The 21154-nt window shown below is 42.5% G+C and overlaps 1 protein-coding gene across 7 annotated transcripts in view; it reads right to left on the reverse strand.

Annotated features, from left to right (window-relative positions):
* LOC110529177 (ryanodine receptor 3) overlaps window positions 1–21154 on the reverse strand; it is a 250062-nt gene that overhangs the window by 195413 nt on the left and 33495 nt on the right. For 5 of the 7 annotated variants that reach the window (XM_090242494.1, XM_090242493.1, XM_090242491.1 and 2 more), the window contains exons 3-7: window positions 17216–17320; window positions 14676–14696; window positions 1964–2038; window positions 1340–1418; window positions 253–365 (exon numbers count right to left, since the gene is read on the reverse strand). In XM_090242494.1, the coding sequence (XP_090098620.1) occupies window positions 253–365; window positions 1340–1418; window positions 1964–2038; window positions 14676–14696; window positions 17216–17320 (393 nt within the window). The remainder of the gene's footprint in view (window positions 1–252; window positions 366–1339; window positions 1419–1963; window positions 2039–14675; window positions 14697–17215; window positions 17321–21154) is intronic. The other 2 variants (XM_090242497.1, XM_090242492.1) reach the window with 1 other exon arrangement.

Raw genomic sequence — 21154 nt, forward strand, 5'->3', positions numbered from 1 at the left:
GTTATTCGTAACCTGGTCCCAGATCTGACAGGGTTGTCTTGTTATTCCTAACCTGGTCCCAGATCTGTTTGGGTTGTCTTGTTATTCCTAACCTGGTCCCAGATCTGTTTGGGTTGTCTTTCCCTTTCCAAGCCTCCTTGCCTGCTCTGGCAAGACAACCCAAACAGATCTGGGACCTGGCCAACAAGATTGAGATTAAGATTGATTGATTGATTGATTGTTTGGTTGATTGACTGACTAATTGGTACTCACCAGGTACCTCTCTGTGGACACGCTGACCAGGATTAGGTCGTCTCCGATACGGACCTTCTCTCCCTCTGACCTCTGCTTGGACGCAGGATGGATGGTCCACCAACATGCCTCACCTGGAGAGATAGAGGACAACAGGACTCGGATGAGACTGTCATAGTCTCTTGTGACAAACTGTTACCATAGTAACTGACCAGACTTTTAACATAGTATCTGACCAGACTGTTAACACAGTTACTGACCAGACTGTTACCATAGTAACTGGCGAGACTGTTACCATAGCAGCTGGCCAGACTGTTAACGCTTCAGATTTGGTTTCTTGTTCTGAGATTACAATAGAACTATGGTAATATACTGTAAATTAATCATAACTTCCTACACTGTACACGAGCTTACCAAAAACAGAAAGATACAGATCATACATCTGAAATTGACATAAATATGCAAATGTTTGACTGGCATGTCAATTTCTTGCATTTAATTTGTGGTCCATAGTCCAAGTACCAAAGCATGGATTTACACAAGCAGTGCAAGTTTATCATCATGATTGTTAATCAGTTTATCATGTGCTGTGTGATTGTTAATCAGTTTATTTTGAAGTCTTCAAATATCAAAGCAGTTTCAAAGCAGGGCAGTGGACAGCCTCAAGGCAGCCATTTTGCCTGGTGGTAACATCTTCAGGTTGATATAGTGCCTCTATTCTGGGGGCTACAACACATACACATAGCAAGGTCAGCTATTAATATGGAAGCCAGTCTGCATGTCTAGTATAGTCACAGTTAAAGTATCACATCCGGTGTGATAAATGGCTCTGCTTCATTTTGTAGTTCAAATCAATCAATCAATCAATCAAATGTATTTATAAAGCCCTTCTTACATCAGCCGATGTCACAAACCCAGCCTAAAACCCCAAACAGCAAGCAACGCAGATGTAGAAGCACGGTGGCTAGGGACAATTCCCTAAATGTCGCCTAGTTACCAGTACAAGGCATGGCTCCACAGCAGACATGATCTGCACCCTCTTCCTTACACCACTCTACCTCTAAATGTAGTGACAGGGAGCAAGGCTGTGTGCAATAGGAAGTGTTACCTATTGAATGTTCTTGTAATCCCACGTCAAACGACAGTTTGTCTGTCAACGATCTCGACGTCTTCAAGCAGGTCAGGTACTGTTGAGAAGCCACACAATATGAAATAGCAAGAAGATAGAAAAAAGATTTTAAAAAATATAAAACAATACACATACATATATTTTTGTTTGTTTTGCGTTTACACATGTGGAATATACAGTTTAATGTACAGTTTAAAACTCAAGCCATCGGCACTGTTCTCTGTGTAGCGACTGCAGTATAATGTTTTAGGTAATGTAGTAACAGTAGCAGTGAGGGACTGGTGACCTTTTCATTCAACACGTAGGAGTGATATCCACTAGTAATACAGCTCTCGTACTGGGAAATCTTTCACAGATCTGGCTACCCACTCATCGGAGATACTTTGGCCATTTGAGCAACTGCAGTATAATGTTTGTGTGGGTGATACTAAGTGTGTCCCAAATGGGCACCACTATTCCCTATGAAGTACACTGCTTTTTTAAAAATTGTATTATTTATCAGAGCCCTATGGGGTAGTGCAGTATAAAGGGGAAAAGGGTTCCATTTGGAACACAACCACTGTGGTTATGAGGGACAGGGTGGCAGATTTCCCCCATTCTCACCATTCCACTGAAGGAGTGACGTAGGAGGATGGCGTGACCATAGAGCAGGGTCCGGTGTCCACCCCCCTGGGCCGCCTAGGAAGGAGGAGAGGAGGAGAGGCAACATACACAGCAGGTTAGAGTCTGATGGCTGCATCTCAATACGGTCATGTAGAATCCTCCCCTTGTCTCCTTTCCTTCATCTACACGGATCTGAGCAGACAGGAAAGCAAAATGGTCAAACTCTACAAGGAAGATTGAAATGGTGCTTTCGTCTGTCTAGTTGTTTCTAATCAGTAGAGATGAAGGAAAGAAAACAAGGGAAGGACATCACTTTAAAATATTGAGGATAGATAACGAACATCCTTGGCTAGTACCTCCAGGAACAAACAGACGGACAGACAGGAACAAAACGGAACCAAAAGGAACTCATCCCACCCAGGTCGTGCTGCATCACTACGTGTGTTAGACAGGTTCGGGTGACGAAAGAGAAACATTACAGTACCGTGGACAAGGAAATGTTGTGAACCCCGTAAGGGAAGATAGATTTAAAACAAATTACTCACCCTCCTTAACAACCTCTAGACGCATGAAGAAAAGAACAGGGTGACATAACATTAGCACACTTTAACCCAATAACCCACAAAACTGTCTACAGTGTTGCTATCTGTATTCCCTTTAAAGGAGTTACAGATCATTATTTGGATAAAGAAAGAAAACTAGATAAGATAGACATTGCTACACATTGGTGGTGGATAACATGAGTTCCCTCTAGACACACTCTACAAACGTGTTTATTTAGACAGTGAAGCTAAAACTTTTAATTTGGCTCTATATTTGGCTCTATATTCCAGCATGTTTTATATATATATATATATATATATATATATATATATATAAAACATTTTATACAAAATGCTGGAATATAGAGCCAAATTAAAAGTTTATATATATATATATATATATATATATAATATAATATATAATATTGCATATATATTTATACAGTACAAAATGTCACCGTTTTGAAAATAAGGGCACTTCATGTTTCTAGTCCCCTCGTTAGAAGGTTGTAGTGTATTTTTTTTTTTGGGGGGGGTGGTCTGTTTATGCCTCTGTAACTTACTTACTCAGGGTTATTCACGATTCATTCATGATAATCCATAATCATGGTCGCATCCACATTAATTTAGTAGTGTTTAGAAACATATTATATTCTCATTTACAATAAAAGTGACTACAAAATGACACAATACATTATTCACCATTCTTTTCTATTGGACACAAAATAATCTGAAACACAACCAAAACAAACAGCAAATGCATCCAACAAGTTTGTAGAGTCACACGCTTGATGTAGTCTCATATAGTCTCTGATGTAGTCTGTCTCAGCCTCCAGTATTTATGCTGCAGTAGATTATGTCGGGGGGCTAGGGTCAGTTTGTTATATCTGGAGTACTTCTCCTGTCCTATTCGGTGTCCTGTGTGAATTTAAGTGTGCTCTCTCTAATTCTTTCTTTCTTTCTCTCTTTCTTTCTTTCTCTCTCTCGGAGGACCTGAGCCCTAGGACCATGACTACCTGACATGATGACTTCTTGCTGTCCCCAGTCCACCTGGACGTGCTGCTGCTCCAGTTTCAACTGTTCTGCCTTATTATTATTGGACCATGCTGGTCATTTATGAACATTTGAACATCTTGGCCATGTTCTGTTATAATCTCCACCCGGCACAGCCAGAAGAGGACTGGCCACCCCACATAGCCTGGTTCCTCTCTAGGTTTCTTTCCTAGGTTTTGGCCTTTCTAGGGAGTTTTTCCTAGCCACCGTGCTTCTACACCTGCATTGCTTGCTGTTTGGGGTTTTAGGCTGGGTTTCTGTACAGCACTTTGAGATATCAGCTGATGTACGAAGGGCTATATAAATACATTTGATTTGATGTAGTCATTGCGTGCAAATACAAAACTTTTGACTAAATTGACTAAACACTCTATAGGTGAATTTGCCTAAATACTTTTGACAATTTCAAATGGGGGCACTAGATACAGAACGTGCTTTCATTAGTTAATGTTGAAATAGATACTGCATGTATGCATATACCCTCAAATAACAAGTGACATTATGTACTGTCGCCTCAAATAAATAGTTTTATATCAAATTCTAAATGCAGTATAGAGACAAACTAAAAGTTTTAGCTTCACTGCCCAAATACACACGTAGGGGAGTGTAAGAAATATATAGATCCAGTCAACAACCAGTCTACAGAATATACACTACGGTCTACAGTCTATACACCACAGTCTACAGAATATACACTACGGTCTACAGAATATACACTACAGTCTACAGAATATACACTACAGTCTATACACTACAGTCTACAGTATATACACTACAGTCTACAGAATATACACTACAGTCTACAGAATATACACTTCAGTCTACAGTATATACACTACAGTCTACAGTCTATACACTACAGTCTACAGAATATACACTACAGTCTATACACTACAGTCTACAGAATATACACTACGGTCTACAGTCTATACACTACAGTCTACAGTCTATACACTACAGTCTACAGTATATACACTACAGTCTACAGAATATACACTACAGTCTACAGAATATACACTTCAGTCTACAGTATATACACTACAGTCTACAGTCTATACACTACAGTCTACAGAATATACACTACAGTCTATACACTACAGTCTACAGAATATACACTACGGTCTACAGTCTATACACTACAGTCTACAGAATATACACTACAGTCTACAGAATATACACTACAGTCTACAGTCTATACACTACAGTCTATACACTACAGTCTACAGAATATACACTACAGTCTACAGTCTATACACTACAGTTTATACACTACAGTCTACAGAATATACACTACAGTCTACATTATATACACTACAGTCTACAGTATACACTACAGTCTACAGTCTATACACTACAGTCTACAGAACATACACTACAGTCTACAGTCTATACACTACAGTCTAAAGTCTATACACTACAGTCTACAGAACATACACTACAGTCTACAGTCTATACACTACAGTCTAAAGTCTATACACTACAGTCTACAGAACATACACTACAGTCTAAAGTCTATACACTACAGTCTACAGTCTATCCACTACAGTCTACAGTCTATACACTACAGTCTACAGTCTATACACTACAGTCTACAGAACATACACTACAGTCTAAAGTCTATACACTACAGTCTACAGTCTATCCACTACAGTCTACAGTCTATACACTACAGTCTAAAGTCTATACACTACAGTCTACAGTCTATACACTACAGTCTAAAGTCTATACACTACAGTCTACAGTCTATACACTACAGTCTAAAGTCTATACACTACAGTCTACATTATATACACTACAGTCTACATTATATACACTACAGTCTAAAGTCTATACACTACAGTCTACAGTATATACACTACAGTCTACAGAATATACACTACAGTCTACATTATATACACTACAGTCTACAGTATATACACTACAGTCTACATTATATACACTACAGTCTATAGAATATACACTACAGTCTACATTATATACACTACAGTCTACAGAATATACACTACAGTCTACATTATATACACTACAGTCTACATTATATACACTACAGTCTACATTATATACACTACAGTCTAAAGTCTATACACTACAGTCTACAGTATATACACTACAGTCTACAGAATATACACTACAGTCTACATTATATACACTACAGTCCACAGAATATACACTACAGTCTACAGTCTATACACTACAGTCCACAGAATATACACTACAGTCTACAGTCTATACACCAGTCTATAGAATATACACTACAGTCTACATTATATACTCTACTGTCTACAGTCTATACACTACAGTCTACAGTATATACACTACAGTCTATACACTACAGTCTACATTATATACACTACAGTCTACATTATATACACTACAGTCTACATTATATACACTACAGTCTACATTATATACACTACAGTCTAGAGTCTATACACTACAGTCTACAGTATATACACTACAGTCTACAGAATATACACTACAGTCTACATTATATACACTACAGTCCACAGAATATACACTACAGTCTACAGTCTATACACCAGTCTATAGAATATACACTACAGTCTACATTATATACACTACTGTCTACAGTCTATACACTACAGTCTACAGACGATACACTACAGTCTACAGTATATACACTACAGTCTACAGTATATACACTACAGTCTACATTATATACACTACTGTCTACAGAATATCAATGGGGCTGTAGCGGAACAGGTTGAGAGCTTCGAATTCCTTGGTGTCGACATCACCAACAAACTAACATGGTCCAAACACACTAAGACAGTTGTGAAGAGGGCACGACAAAACCTATTCCCCCTCAGGAGACTGAAAAGATTTGGCATGGGTCCTCAGATCCTCAAAAGGTTCTACAGCTGCAACATCGAGAGCATCCTGGTTGCATCACTGCCTGGTATGGCATCTGCTCGGCCTTCGACCGCAAGTACATAACTATAACTATAACTAGTACATAAGTACATACGGCCAAGTACATAACTGGGGACAAGCTCCCTGCCATCCAGAACCTCTATATCAGGCGGTCTCAGAGGAAGACCATAAAAACTATCAAAGACTCCAGCCACCCTAGGCATAGATTGTTCTCTCTGCTACCGCACAGCAAGTGGTACCGGAGTGCCAAGTCTAGGTCCAAAAGGCTTCTAAACAGCTTCTTCCCCCCAAGCCGTAAGACTCCTGAACATCTAATTAAAGGGCTACTCAGACCCCCTTTACACTGCTGCTACTCTCTGTTATTATCTATGCATAGTTACTTTAACTAAACCTACATGTACATATTACCTCAATTACCTCGACTACCCGGTGCCCCCGCATTTTGACTCTGTACCGGTACCCCCTGTATTTAGCCTCCACATTGACTCTGTACCGGTACACCCTGTATTTAGCCTCCACATTGACTCTGTACCGGTACACCCTGTATTTAGCCTCCACATTGACTCTGTACCGGTACACCCTGTATATAGTCTCCACATTGACTCTGTACCGGTATCCCCTGTATATGGTCTCCACATTGACTCTGTACTGGTACCCTCTGTATATAGACTCCACATTGACTCTGTACCGGTACCCCCTGTATATAGCCTCCACATTGACTCTGTACCGGTACCCCCTGTATATAGCCTCCACATTGACTCTGTACCGGTACCCCCTGTATATAGCCTCCACATTGACTCTGTACCGGTACCCCCTGTATATAGCCTCCACATTGACTCTGTACCGGTACCCCCTGTATATAGCCTCCACATTGACTCTGTACCGGTACCCCCTGTATATAGACTCCACATTGACTCTGTACCGGTACCCCCTGTATATAGCCTCCACATTGACTCTGTACCGGTACCCCCTGTATATAGCCTCCACATTGACTCTGTACCAGTACCCCCTGTATATAGCCTCCACATTGACTCTGTACCGGTACCCCCTGTATATAGCCTCCACATTGACTCTGTACCAGTACCCCCTGTATATAGCCTCCACATTGACTCTGTACCAGTACCCCCTGTATATAGCCTCCACATTGACTCTGTACCGGTACCCCCTGTATATAGCCTCCACATTGACTCTGTACCGGTACCCCCTGTATATAGCCTCCACATTGACTCTGTACCGGTACCCCCTGTATATAGCCTCCACATTGACTCTGTACTGGTACCCCCTGTATATAGCCTCCACATTGACTCTGTACCGGTACCCCCTGTATATAGACTCCACATTGACTCTGTACCAGTACCCCCTGTATATAGCCTCCACATTGACTCTGTACCGGTACCCCTTGTATATAGCCTCCACATTGACTCTGTACCGGTACCCCCTGTATATAGCCTCCACATTGACTCTGTACCAGTACCCCCTGTATATAACCTCCACATTGACTCTGTACCGGTACCCCCTGTATATAGCCTCCACATTGACTCTGTACCGGTACCCCCTGTATATAACCTCCACATTGACTCTGTACCGGTACCCCCTGTATATAGACTCCACATTGACTCTGTACCGGTACCCCCTGTATATAGCCTCCACATTGACTCTGTACTGGTACCCCCTGTATATAGCCTCCACATTGACTCTGTACCGGTACCCCCTGTATATAGCCTCCACATTGACTCTGTACCGGTACCCCCTGTATATAGCCTCCACATTGACTCTGTACTGGTACCCCCTGTATATAGCCTCCACATTGACTCTGTACCGGTACCCCCTGTATATAGCCTCCACATTGACTCTGTACCGGTACCCCCTGTATATAGCCTCACTATTGTTATTTTACTGCTGCTCTTTAATTATTTGTTACTTTTATTTTCTATTTTCTACTTATCTATTTTTTAATTAACACTTCAGTAAAAACAATTTCTTAACTTCTTAAAGCGTTGTTGGTTAAGGGTTTGTAAGTAAGCATTTCACTGTACAGTGTACAGCTGTTGTATTCAGCGCATGTGACAAATTAAATTACATTTGTCACATGCGCTGAATACAGTGAAATATATATACTACAGTCTACAGTTCGTCTGGTAGGGAAGAGAATTCCAAGGTCGATCCATGAAAACCCCTCAATGAGAAGAGAGGAGGGAGGGAAACAACACCGGAGTTTAGAGACTGACGACTACATCTCAGTAGTCTAAAGTAGCTTCCTCTCCTCATCTCCTTTCGTTTATCTACACTGATCTGCCCTGAATGGAGAGGGGAAAGCAACACTACGAGAAGGTTTGATTATTCGACCCTCAGTGCCTCAGATTCCAAACCCCAAGTCTTCTCCACCCCTCAGCTCCAGAGACTCCAACCTCCCAGCCCTCCAGAGGTTTCCCCCCTCAGCCTCCCAGACTCCAAACCCCCAATCCTACAGTCCTATCTACCTCTCAGTCCCCCAGACTCCAAATCCCCAGTCCTCCAGTCCCCTTAGTCTCTCAGTCCCCCAGACTCCAAACCCCGTCCTACAGACCCCCAATCCTACAGTCCTATCTACCTCTCAGTCCCCCAGACTCCAAACCCCCCAGTCCCCCAGTCCCCTCAGCCTCTCAGCCCCCCAGACTCCAAATCCCCAGTCCTCCAGTCCCCTCAGTCTCTCAGTCCCCCAGACTCCAAACCCCCAGTCCTACAGACCCCCAGTCCTCTCCACCTCTTAGCCCCCCAGACTCCAAATCCCCAGTCCTCCAGCCCCCCAGAGAAAGAGAGAGACAGAGATAGAAAGAGAGAGAGGGGAAGGGGGGGCTGTATTTCAGGCCTCCTGCCATGCTGACACATCATCACTGTGAACTGTGACCTTTGGCTGTGCGGCACAGCAACTGGCAACGCCCCTCCCACTCTAATATCATTCTGTCTGAGCTTCTGCAGGGAGTATGACGGTGGTGTGTGTGGGAGGGGGATTGTGTGTGTATAAGAGAGCGTGAGAGATTGTGTGTGAGCATGTCCATGTGTGTGTGTGTGTGTGAGTGTGTGTGTGTGTGTGTGTGTGTGTGCGTGCGTGCGTGCGTGAAGGGAGGGGGGTCTCTCTTCTCTCACTGAGCTTTCTCCTGCCAGCTTGGTTTTTACAAGAATGAAGTGCTGGCTGCTTGCCAAGCTTCTCACAGGCTGCCAGCGTTGCACAACAATGGCTGGTCTGTGATTACTGTAAGTAATTCACTTTTAATGTTCACTTCATATCTGGTTCTAATCTAATCATCTCATAGAGAATGACCAGTCAGACCACAGGAAGTTGGTCTGGTAATGACTTTTCAAGGAGAAGAGAAGAGAGGGAGGTTCAAGCCAGATTAATTTGCTACTGGCTGAAATATGGTTGCCAGCGTCCATATACAGTGCCTTATTCATACCCCTTGGCTTTCTTCACATTTTTTTTGTGTTACAAAGTGGAATTAAAATGGATTTATTTGTCATTTTTGTTAACAATCAACACAAAATAGTCTGTAACATCAAAGTGGACGAAACATTTTATTACATTTTTAAGATAAATAAAAAATTCAGAACTAAAATATAGTCATTGCATAAGTGTTCAGACCATTTGTTTAGGCAAGCCTAAATTAGCCTAAATTAGTTCAGGAATTAATAGGAGTTGACATGATTCTTGAATGACTACCTGAGTGAAGTACTGCATTTAAAGCACAGATTAAACTACAAAGACCAGGGAGCTTTTCGAAAGCCTCACAATGAAGGGCAGTGATTGGTAGATGTGTAACAACATATCAGACATTGAATATATCTTTAAGCATGGTCAAGTTAATAACGATGCTGTGGGTGATGTATTAAACCCCCCCAGACACAACAAAGATACAGTCGTCCTTCTGAAATGAACTGCGGGACTGGAAGGAAACTGTTCAGGGAGTTCACCATGAGGTCATTGGTGATATTAAATAAGCTACAGAGTTTAATGGCTGCGATGGAAGGAAACTGTTCAGGGAGTTCACCATGAGGTCATTGGTGATTTTAAATAAGCTACAAAGTTTAATGGCTGCGATGGGAGAAAACTGAGGCTGGATCAACAACATTGTAGCTACTCCACAATAACGACCTAAATGACAGAGAATAATACAAATGTTCCTAAAACATGCATCTTATATGCAACAAGGCATTAAAGTAATACTGCAAAAGAACACAGCAAATAAATACACTTTTTGGCCTGAATGCAAAGCCTTATGTTCGGGGCAAATCGAACACATCACTGAGTAACTACCTCCTTATATTTAAGCATGGTAAATCACTGCGTCACGATATGGGTGGTTATGCTCGACATCAGCAAAAGACTGGGGATTGTCAGGATAAAAAGAAATGGGACAGAACGAAGCACAGGCTAGTCAGTCTGGTCAGTCTGCTTTCCACCAGACACTGGGAGAGGAATTCCCCTTTCAGCAGGACAATAACCTACAACACAAGACCAAATCTTTATTTATTTTGTATTTATTTATTTAACTAGGCAAGACAGTTAATTCTTATTTACAATGACAGCCTAGGAACAGTGGGTTAACTGCCTTGTTCAGGAGCAGAACAACAGATTTTAACTTGTCAGCTCGGGGATCCGACCTTGCAACCTTTCGGTTACTAGTCCAACGCTTTAACCACTAGGCTACCTGCCGCCCAAATCTACACTGGATTTACTTAATCACTCTTAGAGTCTTACCCAGAAAGACTCACAGCTGTAATCACTCTTAGAGACTTACCCAGAAGTCTCAGCTGTAATCACTCTTAGAGACTTACCCAGAAAGACTCACAGCTGTAATCACTCTTAGAGACTTAGCCATGAAGACTCACAGCTGTAATCACTCTTAGAGACTTACCCAGAAAGACTCACAGCTGTAATCACTCTTAGAGACTTACCCAGAAAGACTCACAGCTGTAATCACTCTTAGAGTCTTAGCCATGAAGACTCACAGCTGTAATCACTCTTAGAGACTTAGCCAGAAAGACTCACAGCTGTAATCACTCTTAGAGACTTGCCCAGAAAGACTCACAGCTGTAATCACTCTTAGAGACTTACCCAGAAAGACTCACAGCTGTAATCACTCTTAGAGACTTACCCAGAAAGACTCACAGCTGTAATCACTCTTAGAGACTTACCCAGAAAGACTCACAGCTGTAATCACTCTTAGAGACTTAACCAGAAAGACTCACAGCTGTAATCACTCTTAGAGACTTACCCAGAAAGACTCACAGCTGTAATCACTCTTAGAGACTTACCCAGAAAGACTCACAGCTGTAATCACTCTTAGAGACTTACCCAGAAAGACTCACAGCTGTAATCACTCTTAGAGACTTACCCAGAAAGACTCACAGCTGTAATCACTCTTAGAGACTTACCCAGAAAGACTCACAGCTGTAATCACTCTTAGAGACTTACCCAGAAAGACTCACAGCTGTAATCACTCTTAGAGACTTACCCAGAAAGACTCACAGCTGTAATCACTCTTAGAGACTTACCCAGAAAGACTCACAGCTGTAATCACTCTTAGAGACTTACCCAGAAAGACTCACAGCTGTAATCACTCTTAGAGACTTACCCAGAAAGACTCACAGCTGTAATCACTCTTAGAGACTTACCCAGAAAGACTCACAGCTGTAATCACTCTTAGAGACTTACCCAGAAAGACTCACAGCTGTAATCACTCTTAGAGACTTACCCAAAAAGACTCACAGCTGTAATCACTCTTAGAGACTTACCCAGAAAGACTCACAGCTGTAATCACTCTTAGAGACTTACCCAGAAAGACTCACAGCTGTAATCACTCTTAGAGACTTACCCAGAAAGACTCACAGCTGTAATCACTCTTAGAGACTTACCCAGAAAGACTCACAGCTGTAATCACTCTTAGAGACTTACCCAGAAAGACTCACAGCTGTAATCACTCTTAGAGACTTACCCAGAAAGACTCACAGCTGTAATCACTCTTAGAGACTTACCCAGAAAGACTCACAGCTGTAATCACTCTTAGAGACTTACCCAGAAAGACTCACAGCTGTAATCACTCTTAGAGACTTAGCCAGAAAGACTCACAGCTGTAATCACTCTTAGAGACTTACCCAGAAAGACTCACAGCTGTAATCACTCTTAGAGACTTACCCAGAAAGACTCACAGCTGTAATCACTCTTAGAGACTTACCCAGGAAGACTCACAGCTGTAATCACACTTAGAGACTTACCCAGAAGTCTCAGCTGTAATCGATGCCGAAGGTGTTTCTAACATGTATTGACTCACAGCTGTAATCGATGCCGAAGGTGTTTCTAACATGTATTGACTCAGAGCTCAATACTTGTGCAACGACTATATTTGAGATATAAACTTTGACATTACAGAGTATTTTGTGTAGATTATTGACAAAAAAATTACAATTCAATCCATTTAAAAAATGTGAAGATATCCAAGAGGTCTGAATACTTTTGCAGGGCACTGTTTATTGCCAAACATTACTGTTCAAATTATCACAGTAATGGATGGGGAGATTGTATTCTATTGTTTGGAATACACTTCAATGAACAAAGTTTATGTTGGTGTCGTTTATATCAATGTATCCAGTATTCTACTAAGAGCAATATGAAGATTTACACTGTAGAATATATGGATAATCCCTGTGTTGGTTCACAAATTCCTAAACTATTCCAGCTTGGTTCTACAGCATTGTGTGAAGCTTCCGGAATCATTGTGTGAAGCTTCCAGAATCATTGTGTGAAGCTTCCGGAATCATTGTGTGAAGCTTCCGGAATCATTGTGTGAAGCTTCCAGAATCATTGTGTGAAGAAGCTTCTGGAATCATTGTGTGGTGAAGCTTCTGGAATCATTGTGTGAAGAAGCTTCTGGAATCATTGTGTGAAGAAGCTTCTGGAATCATTGTGTGAAGAAGCTTCTGGAATCATTGTGTGAAGAAGCTTCTGGAATCATTGTGTGAAGAAGCTTCTGGAATCAAAGCCAATTCCAGAACATTTCCTCTTTTATTTCTGTTAGTCTTGAAATGAGACTGTTAGCTACAAAACAGAGGAAGGAAAACCACAAACTCAAAAAAACACTACATCTACAGTAGGTGAGCAGTGTCCCACCAACTAGGTTTCTTGTTGATTCCCTAAAGTCTTGATAGTACGGCTAAAGAAACATTATTTTTTTCTGAAAGTAAAGGATTAACACAAAGTTTGTATTTTCCATAACACATCATTTCAGAAACCCAGAAGTAAAATCTTATATAACTGCGTCACCTATACAGTTATGTTACGTACGTCTGTCCATGACAGCTTACATAAAAACATACAACTCTGTCTAGTTTTTTTTTTTTTAAAGGTGTAGATTTTTATTGAAGGGGATTTTTCCCTAATCACTAAGCAGTAAGTGGGTTAGCTAAAATACTGGCTGAAGCAGATTAGAAAACTAGTTAGCACTTTCACTTGAACATGTTTACACACATGCACAAAGTGTGGTCTTGGGGGCACAAGGTGAAGGTAGGAACCAATGGGATGTCTATTTCAAGATTGCCATACATTGGTGATGTCACAGGGGATAGTTTAAAGTCTGTGTCAGTGACGAGTTCCTTAAGGTCATTAAGGCGTTAAGGCAAATCTACGCATCAAAAGCTGAATGGAATAAAATGATCAGAATCTGAAATATGAGAAATAAAAATGTATTTCCTAAATGTCAGTGTGACTTTCTGGTAAGTACATATTTAAAGAGGGTAAGAATGTCTGATAATTTATGCTAATACCAGGATTCACTCAATTTCTATCACCGATAATTAGATTTAAATATCTAATAAATATGTATAAATAAATATACATATATATAAAAACATAAAATATTTTTATATATATGAATATAAACAAATATATATAAATAAATATATATACACATATAAATAAATATATATATATATATAAATCTTTCACAAGATATTTACACACATCTAGCCTTCCAAATATGTGCATTTATGTTTGATTTATCAACCAACCTATTGAAGGGAGGGGTATAATCTATTGTGAATGACTATAGTGACTATGCACAATAACAATCTCAAAATAGGCAACACTTTGAAGTGAAAGTGGCGAAAGTGAGATCATTCTTTCGCTAATAGTTAGGGGTCAGTAGAGGTGAGCCTTCATGCCAACTAAAGAAAGTAACAAACGAACATACCCACTGTTCATGGTCCGCTTTCTAGCACAGCGTTCAACAAAGATACAGACGAAGAGAACAATATTACATGGAGTTATGGCAGTCAATAATGTCAAAAAGAAATCTAAAGACTAAGAATGAGTCTCCATTTCATTTTCATATGGGGTGAATTAACAACAATATAAAAACAAAAAATGTTGTGTGTGAACGTTAAGGGCCCGTTTCCCGGACCCGGATTAAAGCCTTGATCTCCATAGCAACTGCTTTTTTAGTCCAGGGCCAGGCTGACGTTCTCATCTCTGATCCTGAGTTGCCAAGCGATCGATCAGCTGGTTCTCATCTTATCGCCTCAATTGAAACAGTTACTTCATCGCAGTAAAATGGATACAAACTTGACACTGATCTGATCGTCTGGCACCCCAGAAACAGTGAGGAGAGCTAAGCTAAATAAAACTAGCTAAGCTAACTAAAAGCAATTCAATTCTAATGTGTTCAATTATCAATTCAATATCTCTCAACACACTAGCCTAATCAATCAAATGAAACCTGAATCTGTTCTGTTGGAGAGAATGTGTTTGATAAAAGAACATAACTTGGAATACCTTCAAAAAGTTGCAGCTAATGAAGTGTTTCATTGCAGTGGGGGACACACTGGGGCACTCATAAGTATCTAAGTGTCCATCTCCTTATTTATGATTACACACACCAACTAAGAAATAAGCATGCCAGTGGCATGTAGCTGAGCTGAGCTGAGCTGAGCTGAGCTGAGCTGAGCGAGAGAGAGAGAGAGCGAGAGTGAGAGAGAGCGCGAGAGAGAGAGCAAGAGAGAGAGAGAGAGGGAAAGAGGGATGGAGAGTTGGATAGAGGGAGGGTTGGATAGAGGCAGGGATGGTTGGATAGAGGGAGGGAGGGAGGGATCGAGGGAGGGAGATTTGGATAGAGGGAGGGATGGATAGAGGGAGGGGAGATAAAGGGAGGGAGGGAGGGATAGAGGGAGGGTTGGATAGAGGGAGGGTTGGATAGAGGGAGGGAGGGAGGGATCGAGGGAGGGAGATTTGGATAGAAGGAGGGATGGATAGAGGGAGGGTTGGATAGAGGGAGGGGAGATAAAGGGAGGGAGGGAGGGATAGAGGGAGAGTTGGATAGAGGGAGGGTTGGATAGAGGGAGGGAGGGAGGGAGGGATAGAGGGAGGGTTGGATAGAGGGAGGGGAGATAAAGGGAGGGAGGGAGGGATAGAGGGAGGGTTGGATAGAGGGAGGGTTGGATAGAGGGAGGGGAGATAAAGGGAGGGAGGGAGGGATAGAGGGAGGGTTGGATAGAGGGAGGGTTGGATAGAGGGAGGGAGGGATAGAGGGATAGAGGGAGGGTTGGATAGAGGGAGGGGAGATAAAGGGAGGGAGGGTTGGATAGAGGGAGGGTTGGATAGAGGGAGGGTTGGATAGAGGGAGGGTTGGATAGAGGGAGGGTTGGATAGAGGGAGGGTTGGATAGAGGGAGGGTTGGATAGAGGGAGGGTTGGATAGAGGGAGGGAGGGATAGAGGGAGGGTTAGATAGAGGGAGGGAGGGATAGAGGGAGGGTTGGATAGAGGGAGGGTTGGATAGAGGGAGGGATGGATAGAGGGAGGGTTGGATATAGGGAGGGTTGGATAGAGGGAGGGTTGGATAGAGGGAGGGTTGGATAGAGGGAGGGTTGGATAGAGGGAGGGTTGGATAGAGGGAGGGTTGGATAGAGGGAGGGTTGGATAGAGGGAGGGATGGATAGAGGGAGGGTTGGATAGAGGGAGGGTTGGATAGAGGGAGGGAGGGTTAGATAGAGGGAGGGTTAGATAGAGGGAGGGTTGGATAGAGGGAGGGTTGGATAGAGGGAGGGAGGGAAGGATAGAGGGAGGGTTGGATAGAGGGAGGGTTGGATAGAGGGAGGGTTGGATAGAGGGAGGGTACCATTCCCTTTGATCGGGGCATTGTAAATCAAGTAGGCAGAGCAGAGAAGAGGGGAGAAAACTCTTTCTGGATGCACTTAAAGCAAGGCAATCAGGCTATTTCTCTGTGTATCTGGGACTAACACGGAGTGGGCACTTGGCCTTCATTATGACACGGTGTCTAGGGGGAGAGAACGGTTATGTAGAATCACCCAGCTAGAGAGGACACTGCCGTAGAAGATGTATCTTCACGTCTTATCTTGAAGTCAAACAAGGAGAAAACAGACGTGTGATGATCGTCCTCTGTTCTTGATCTCTTATTAAATACATTTCTTCAACAGTGAATCTCCTTGGCGTACCGTCTTTAACCAGAATCCATGAGTCAGCAACAGGATTTGTTTGTTTTTCTATCATTTCCTTTGTATTGAAACCATTTACACTGTATTGTGAAATGACATGTTTATAAAGACCACTGTGTCATATATTTTCAAATACTTTACAAATCCTAAACGTAGTTCACTTATTTCTTCGACCAAGGTCTGATGTGTACTGATTATACAGGGATAATGAGTACAGGTAATGTAAATATAATGGGTAGGCTATACAGTGATTATGTACACAGGTAATGCAGCAATACTCACCCCTTCGTTGTTAGGCACCGTGTGAGCCAACATCTCCTGCAGGGCCCGGACAGACAGGGACTGCTCCAGGATGAAACAGCAGATACACAGGTCAGGAGGAACATACTGCAGTAAGGACAGAGGGAGGGAGGAGGGAGATGAGAAGGAGGGAGGGAGGTGGGAGGGTGGGAGGGAGGGAGGGAGATGGGAGGGAGATGGGAGGGAGGGAGACGGGAGATGGGGGGAGATGAGAAGGAGGGAGGGAAGAAGGGAGATGGGAGGGAGATGAGAAGGAGGGAGGGAGATGGGAGGGAGGGAGATGGGAGTGAGGGAGATGGGAGTGAGGGAGATGGAGGGAGGGAGATGGGAAGGAGGGAGGTGGGAGGGAGGGAGATGGGAGGGAGTGAGGTGGGAGAGAGATGGGATGGAGGGAGTTGGGAGGGAGGGAGATGGGAGGGAGGGAAATGGGGGAGGGAGATGGTAGGAAGGGAGGTGGGAGGGAGATGAGAGGTAGGGAGGTGGGAGGGAGGGAGACGGGAGGGAAGGAGGCAGGCGAGAGGGAGGGAGGTGGGAGATGGGAGAGAGGGAGAAGGGAGGGAGGGAGGCAGATGGGAGGGAGGGAGACGGGAGAGAGGGAGGGAGGCAGATGGGAGGGAGGGAGGGAGGCAGATGGGAGAGAGGGAGAAGGGAGGGAGGGAGGCAGATGGGAGGGAGGGAGACGGGAGAGAGGGAGGGAGGCAGATGGGAGGGAGGGAGGGAGGCAGATGGGAGGGAGGGAGGGAGATGGGAGGGAGGGAGGGATATGGGAGGGAGGCGGGAGGGAGGGAGATGGGAGGGAGGTGGGAGGGAGTTGGGAGGGAGGCAGAGAGGAGTGAAGGAGTGGGGAGACGGGAGACGGGAGAGAGGGAGGGATGTGAGGGAGATGGGATGGGGGCAAACGGGAGGGAGGAAAAATTCCAATCTTAGCAAAGATAAATATAAATAGCAGTAAACACTCTATTAGACGAGAGATCCGATGACTTGCATTAGGTCTCAATTACAAGAGGCTTAAAATGGCAGATGAAATTTGACCATGATATTAATACATTTAAATTAATGGACTGACATACATTGCTTTGATACCCCAGCGGCAACATCAATGTTTGACAAACAAACTTCTACAACAGCAGATGCTTGGACGGGAATCAACATAATATAATGAATCTAATTGAAGAATTTTGTTTTACAACTCATTTCCCCCTTACCTAACCAAACCCTTCAATTCTGAAATTAAATATAAGCTGAATATTGTCATGGTGATTCAACTATCATAGCACCATGAGAGGCCTAGTCTTTAATGTTTCATAGCACCATGAGAAGCCCAGTCTTTAATGTTTCATAGCACCATGAGAAGCCTAGTCTTTAATGTTTCATAGCACCATGAGAAGCCCAGTCTTTAATGTTTCATAGCACCATGAGAAGCCCAGTCTTTAATGTTTCATAGCACCATGAGAGGCCTAGTCTTTAATGTTTCATAGCACCATGAGAGGCCCAGTCTTTAATGTTTCATAGCACCATGAGAAGCCCAGTCTTTAATGTTTCATAGCACCATGAGAGGCCCAGTCTTTAATGTTTCATAGCACCATGAGAAGCCTAGTCTTTAATGTTTCATAGCATCATGAGAAGCCTAGTCTTGAAGTTTCATAGCACCATGAGAAGCCCAGTCTTTAATGTTTCATAGCACCATGAGAAGCCCAGTCTTTAATGTTTCATAGCACCATGAGAAGCCTAGTCTTTAATGTTTCATAACACCATGAGAAGCCTAGTCTTGAAGTTTCATAGCACCATGAGAAGCCCAGTCTTTAATGTTTCATAGCACCATGAGAAGCCCAGTCTTTAATGTTTCATAGCACCATGAGAAGCCCAGTCTTTAATGTTTCATAGCACCATGAGAAGCCCAGTCTTTAATGTTTCATAGCACCATGAGAAGCCCAGTCTTTAATGTTTCATAGCACCATGAGAAGCCCAGTCTTTAATGTTTCATAGCACCATGAGAAGCCCAGTCTTTAATGTTTCATAGCACCATGAGAAGCCTAGTCTTTAATGTTTCATAGCACCATGAGAAGCCTAGTCTTTAATGTTTCATAGCACCATGAGAAGCCCAGTCTTTAATGTTTCATAGCACCATGAGAAGCCCAGTCTTTAATGTTTCATAGCACCATGAGAAGCCTAGTCTTTAATGTTTCATAGCACCATGAGAAGCCTAGTCTTTAATGTTTCATAGCACCATGAGAAGCCCAGTCTTTAATGTTTCATAGCACCATGAGAAGCCCAGTCTTTAATGTTTCATAGCACCATGAGAAGCCTAGTCTTTAATGTTTCATAGCATCATGAGAAGCCTAGTCTTTAATGTTTCATAGCATCATGAGAAGCCTAGTCTTGAAGTTTCATAGCACCATGAGAAGCCCAGTCTTTAATGTTTCATAGCACCATGAGAAGCCCAGTCTTGAATGTTTCATAGCACCATGAGAAGCCTAGTCTTTAATGTTTCATAGCACCATGAGAAGCCCAGTCTTTAATGTTTCATAACACCATGAGAAGCCCAGTCTTTAATGTTTCATAGCACCATGAGAAGCCCAGTCTTGAATGTTTCATAGCACCATGAGAAGCCCAGTCTTGAATGTTTCATAGCACCATGAGAAGCCCAGTCTTTAATGTTTCATAACACCATGAGAAGCCCAGTCTTTAATGTTTCATAGCACCATGAGAAGCCTAGTCTTTAATGTTTCATAACACTGGCAATTGAGGTGTGCTTACTGTAGTTAGGTAAAACTAAAGGGTAACTTTGTACAACCTTGTAGATATAAATTCATCTTTATAACAGACCTGGTTATTCTTTCTATGCGGTGTAGTGTTACCTCCCATTTGAAATGAAATATATTCCTTTTCTAAAAGAGTACATTGCCTCTAACCACTGATCCGAGGTCAGCTCTGTATTTCCACACCTGATCGTTAGGGTTCGAATTTGGTATGCGCAAACTGATCCTAGGTGTGCTTCAGGGCATCTTCTTCCATCCTTGTTATACTGTAGTCAGTCACTCCAGGATTTTGTGATTCTGCGATCCCACTGATTTTGGCAAAATGAACAATTGCATAGTATGCAAGGACTTGCAAATTCGACCAATCACTGCACTACTGAAACAGTCAAATCACCCCACAGCGTGTGATTTTAACCAATCACCGCACTACTGAAACAGTCAAATCACCCCACAGCGTGTGATTTTAACCAATCACTGCACTATTGAAACAGTCAAATCATCCCAATATTACTGAATATAGTGATCACAGCACTACAAAAAGAGAGTGTGTGATTTTAACCAATCACTGCACTATTGAAACAGTCAAATCTTCCCACGGCATGTGATTTTAACCAATCACTGCACCTCTATAGCATATACATTTTCCACTCGTCAGCACATTTTCGTAAAACTAATTTGATAAAATCATTGTACATTTCTATGCAAAATGTCATTATTGCAGCAAAATCAACATTTTGGCCCGCAACTAACACAAAAAACTGGAGGGACTGAGAGGCACAGAGCCAGTTGTATCCATAAGAGATGGAAGCGAGGTGTCAACACCTGAGATCACCGTGATGATAACACCTGTAACTCGATAACACCTGGACTTTCTGTCCAAAAATGATGCAGAAAAATGTATCCATGCTTTTGTTACTTCTAGGTTAGACTACTGCAATGCTCTACTTTCCGGCTACCCGGATAAAGCACTAAATAAACTTCAGTTAGTGCTAAATACGGCTGCTAGAATCCTGACTAGAACCAAAAAATTTGATCATATTACTCCAGTGCTAGCCTCTCTACACTGGCTTCCTGTCAAAGCAAGGGCTGATTTCAAGGTTTTACTGCTAACCTACAAAGCATTACATGGGCTTGCGCCTACCTATCTCTCTGATTTGGTCCT

This window comes from Oncorhynchus mykiss, chromosome 8 (assembly GCF_057628025.1).
Source record: "Oncorhynchus mykiss isolate SJ-2025 chromosome 8, ASM5762802v1, whole genome shotgun sequence".
NCBI lineage: Eukaryota > Metazoa > Chordata > Actinopteri > Salmoniformes > Salmonidae > Oncorhynchus > Oncorhynchus mykiss.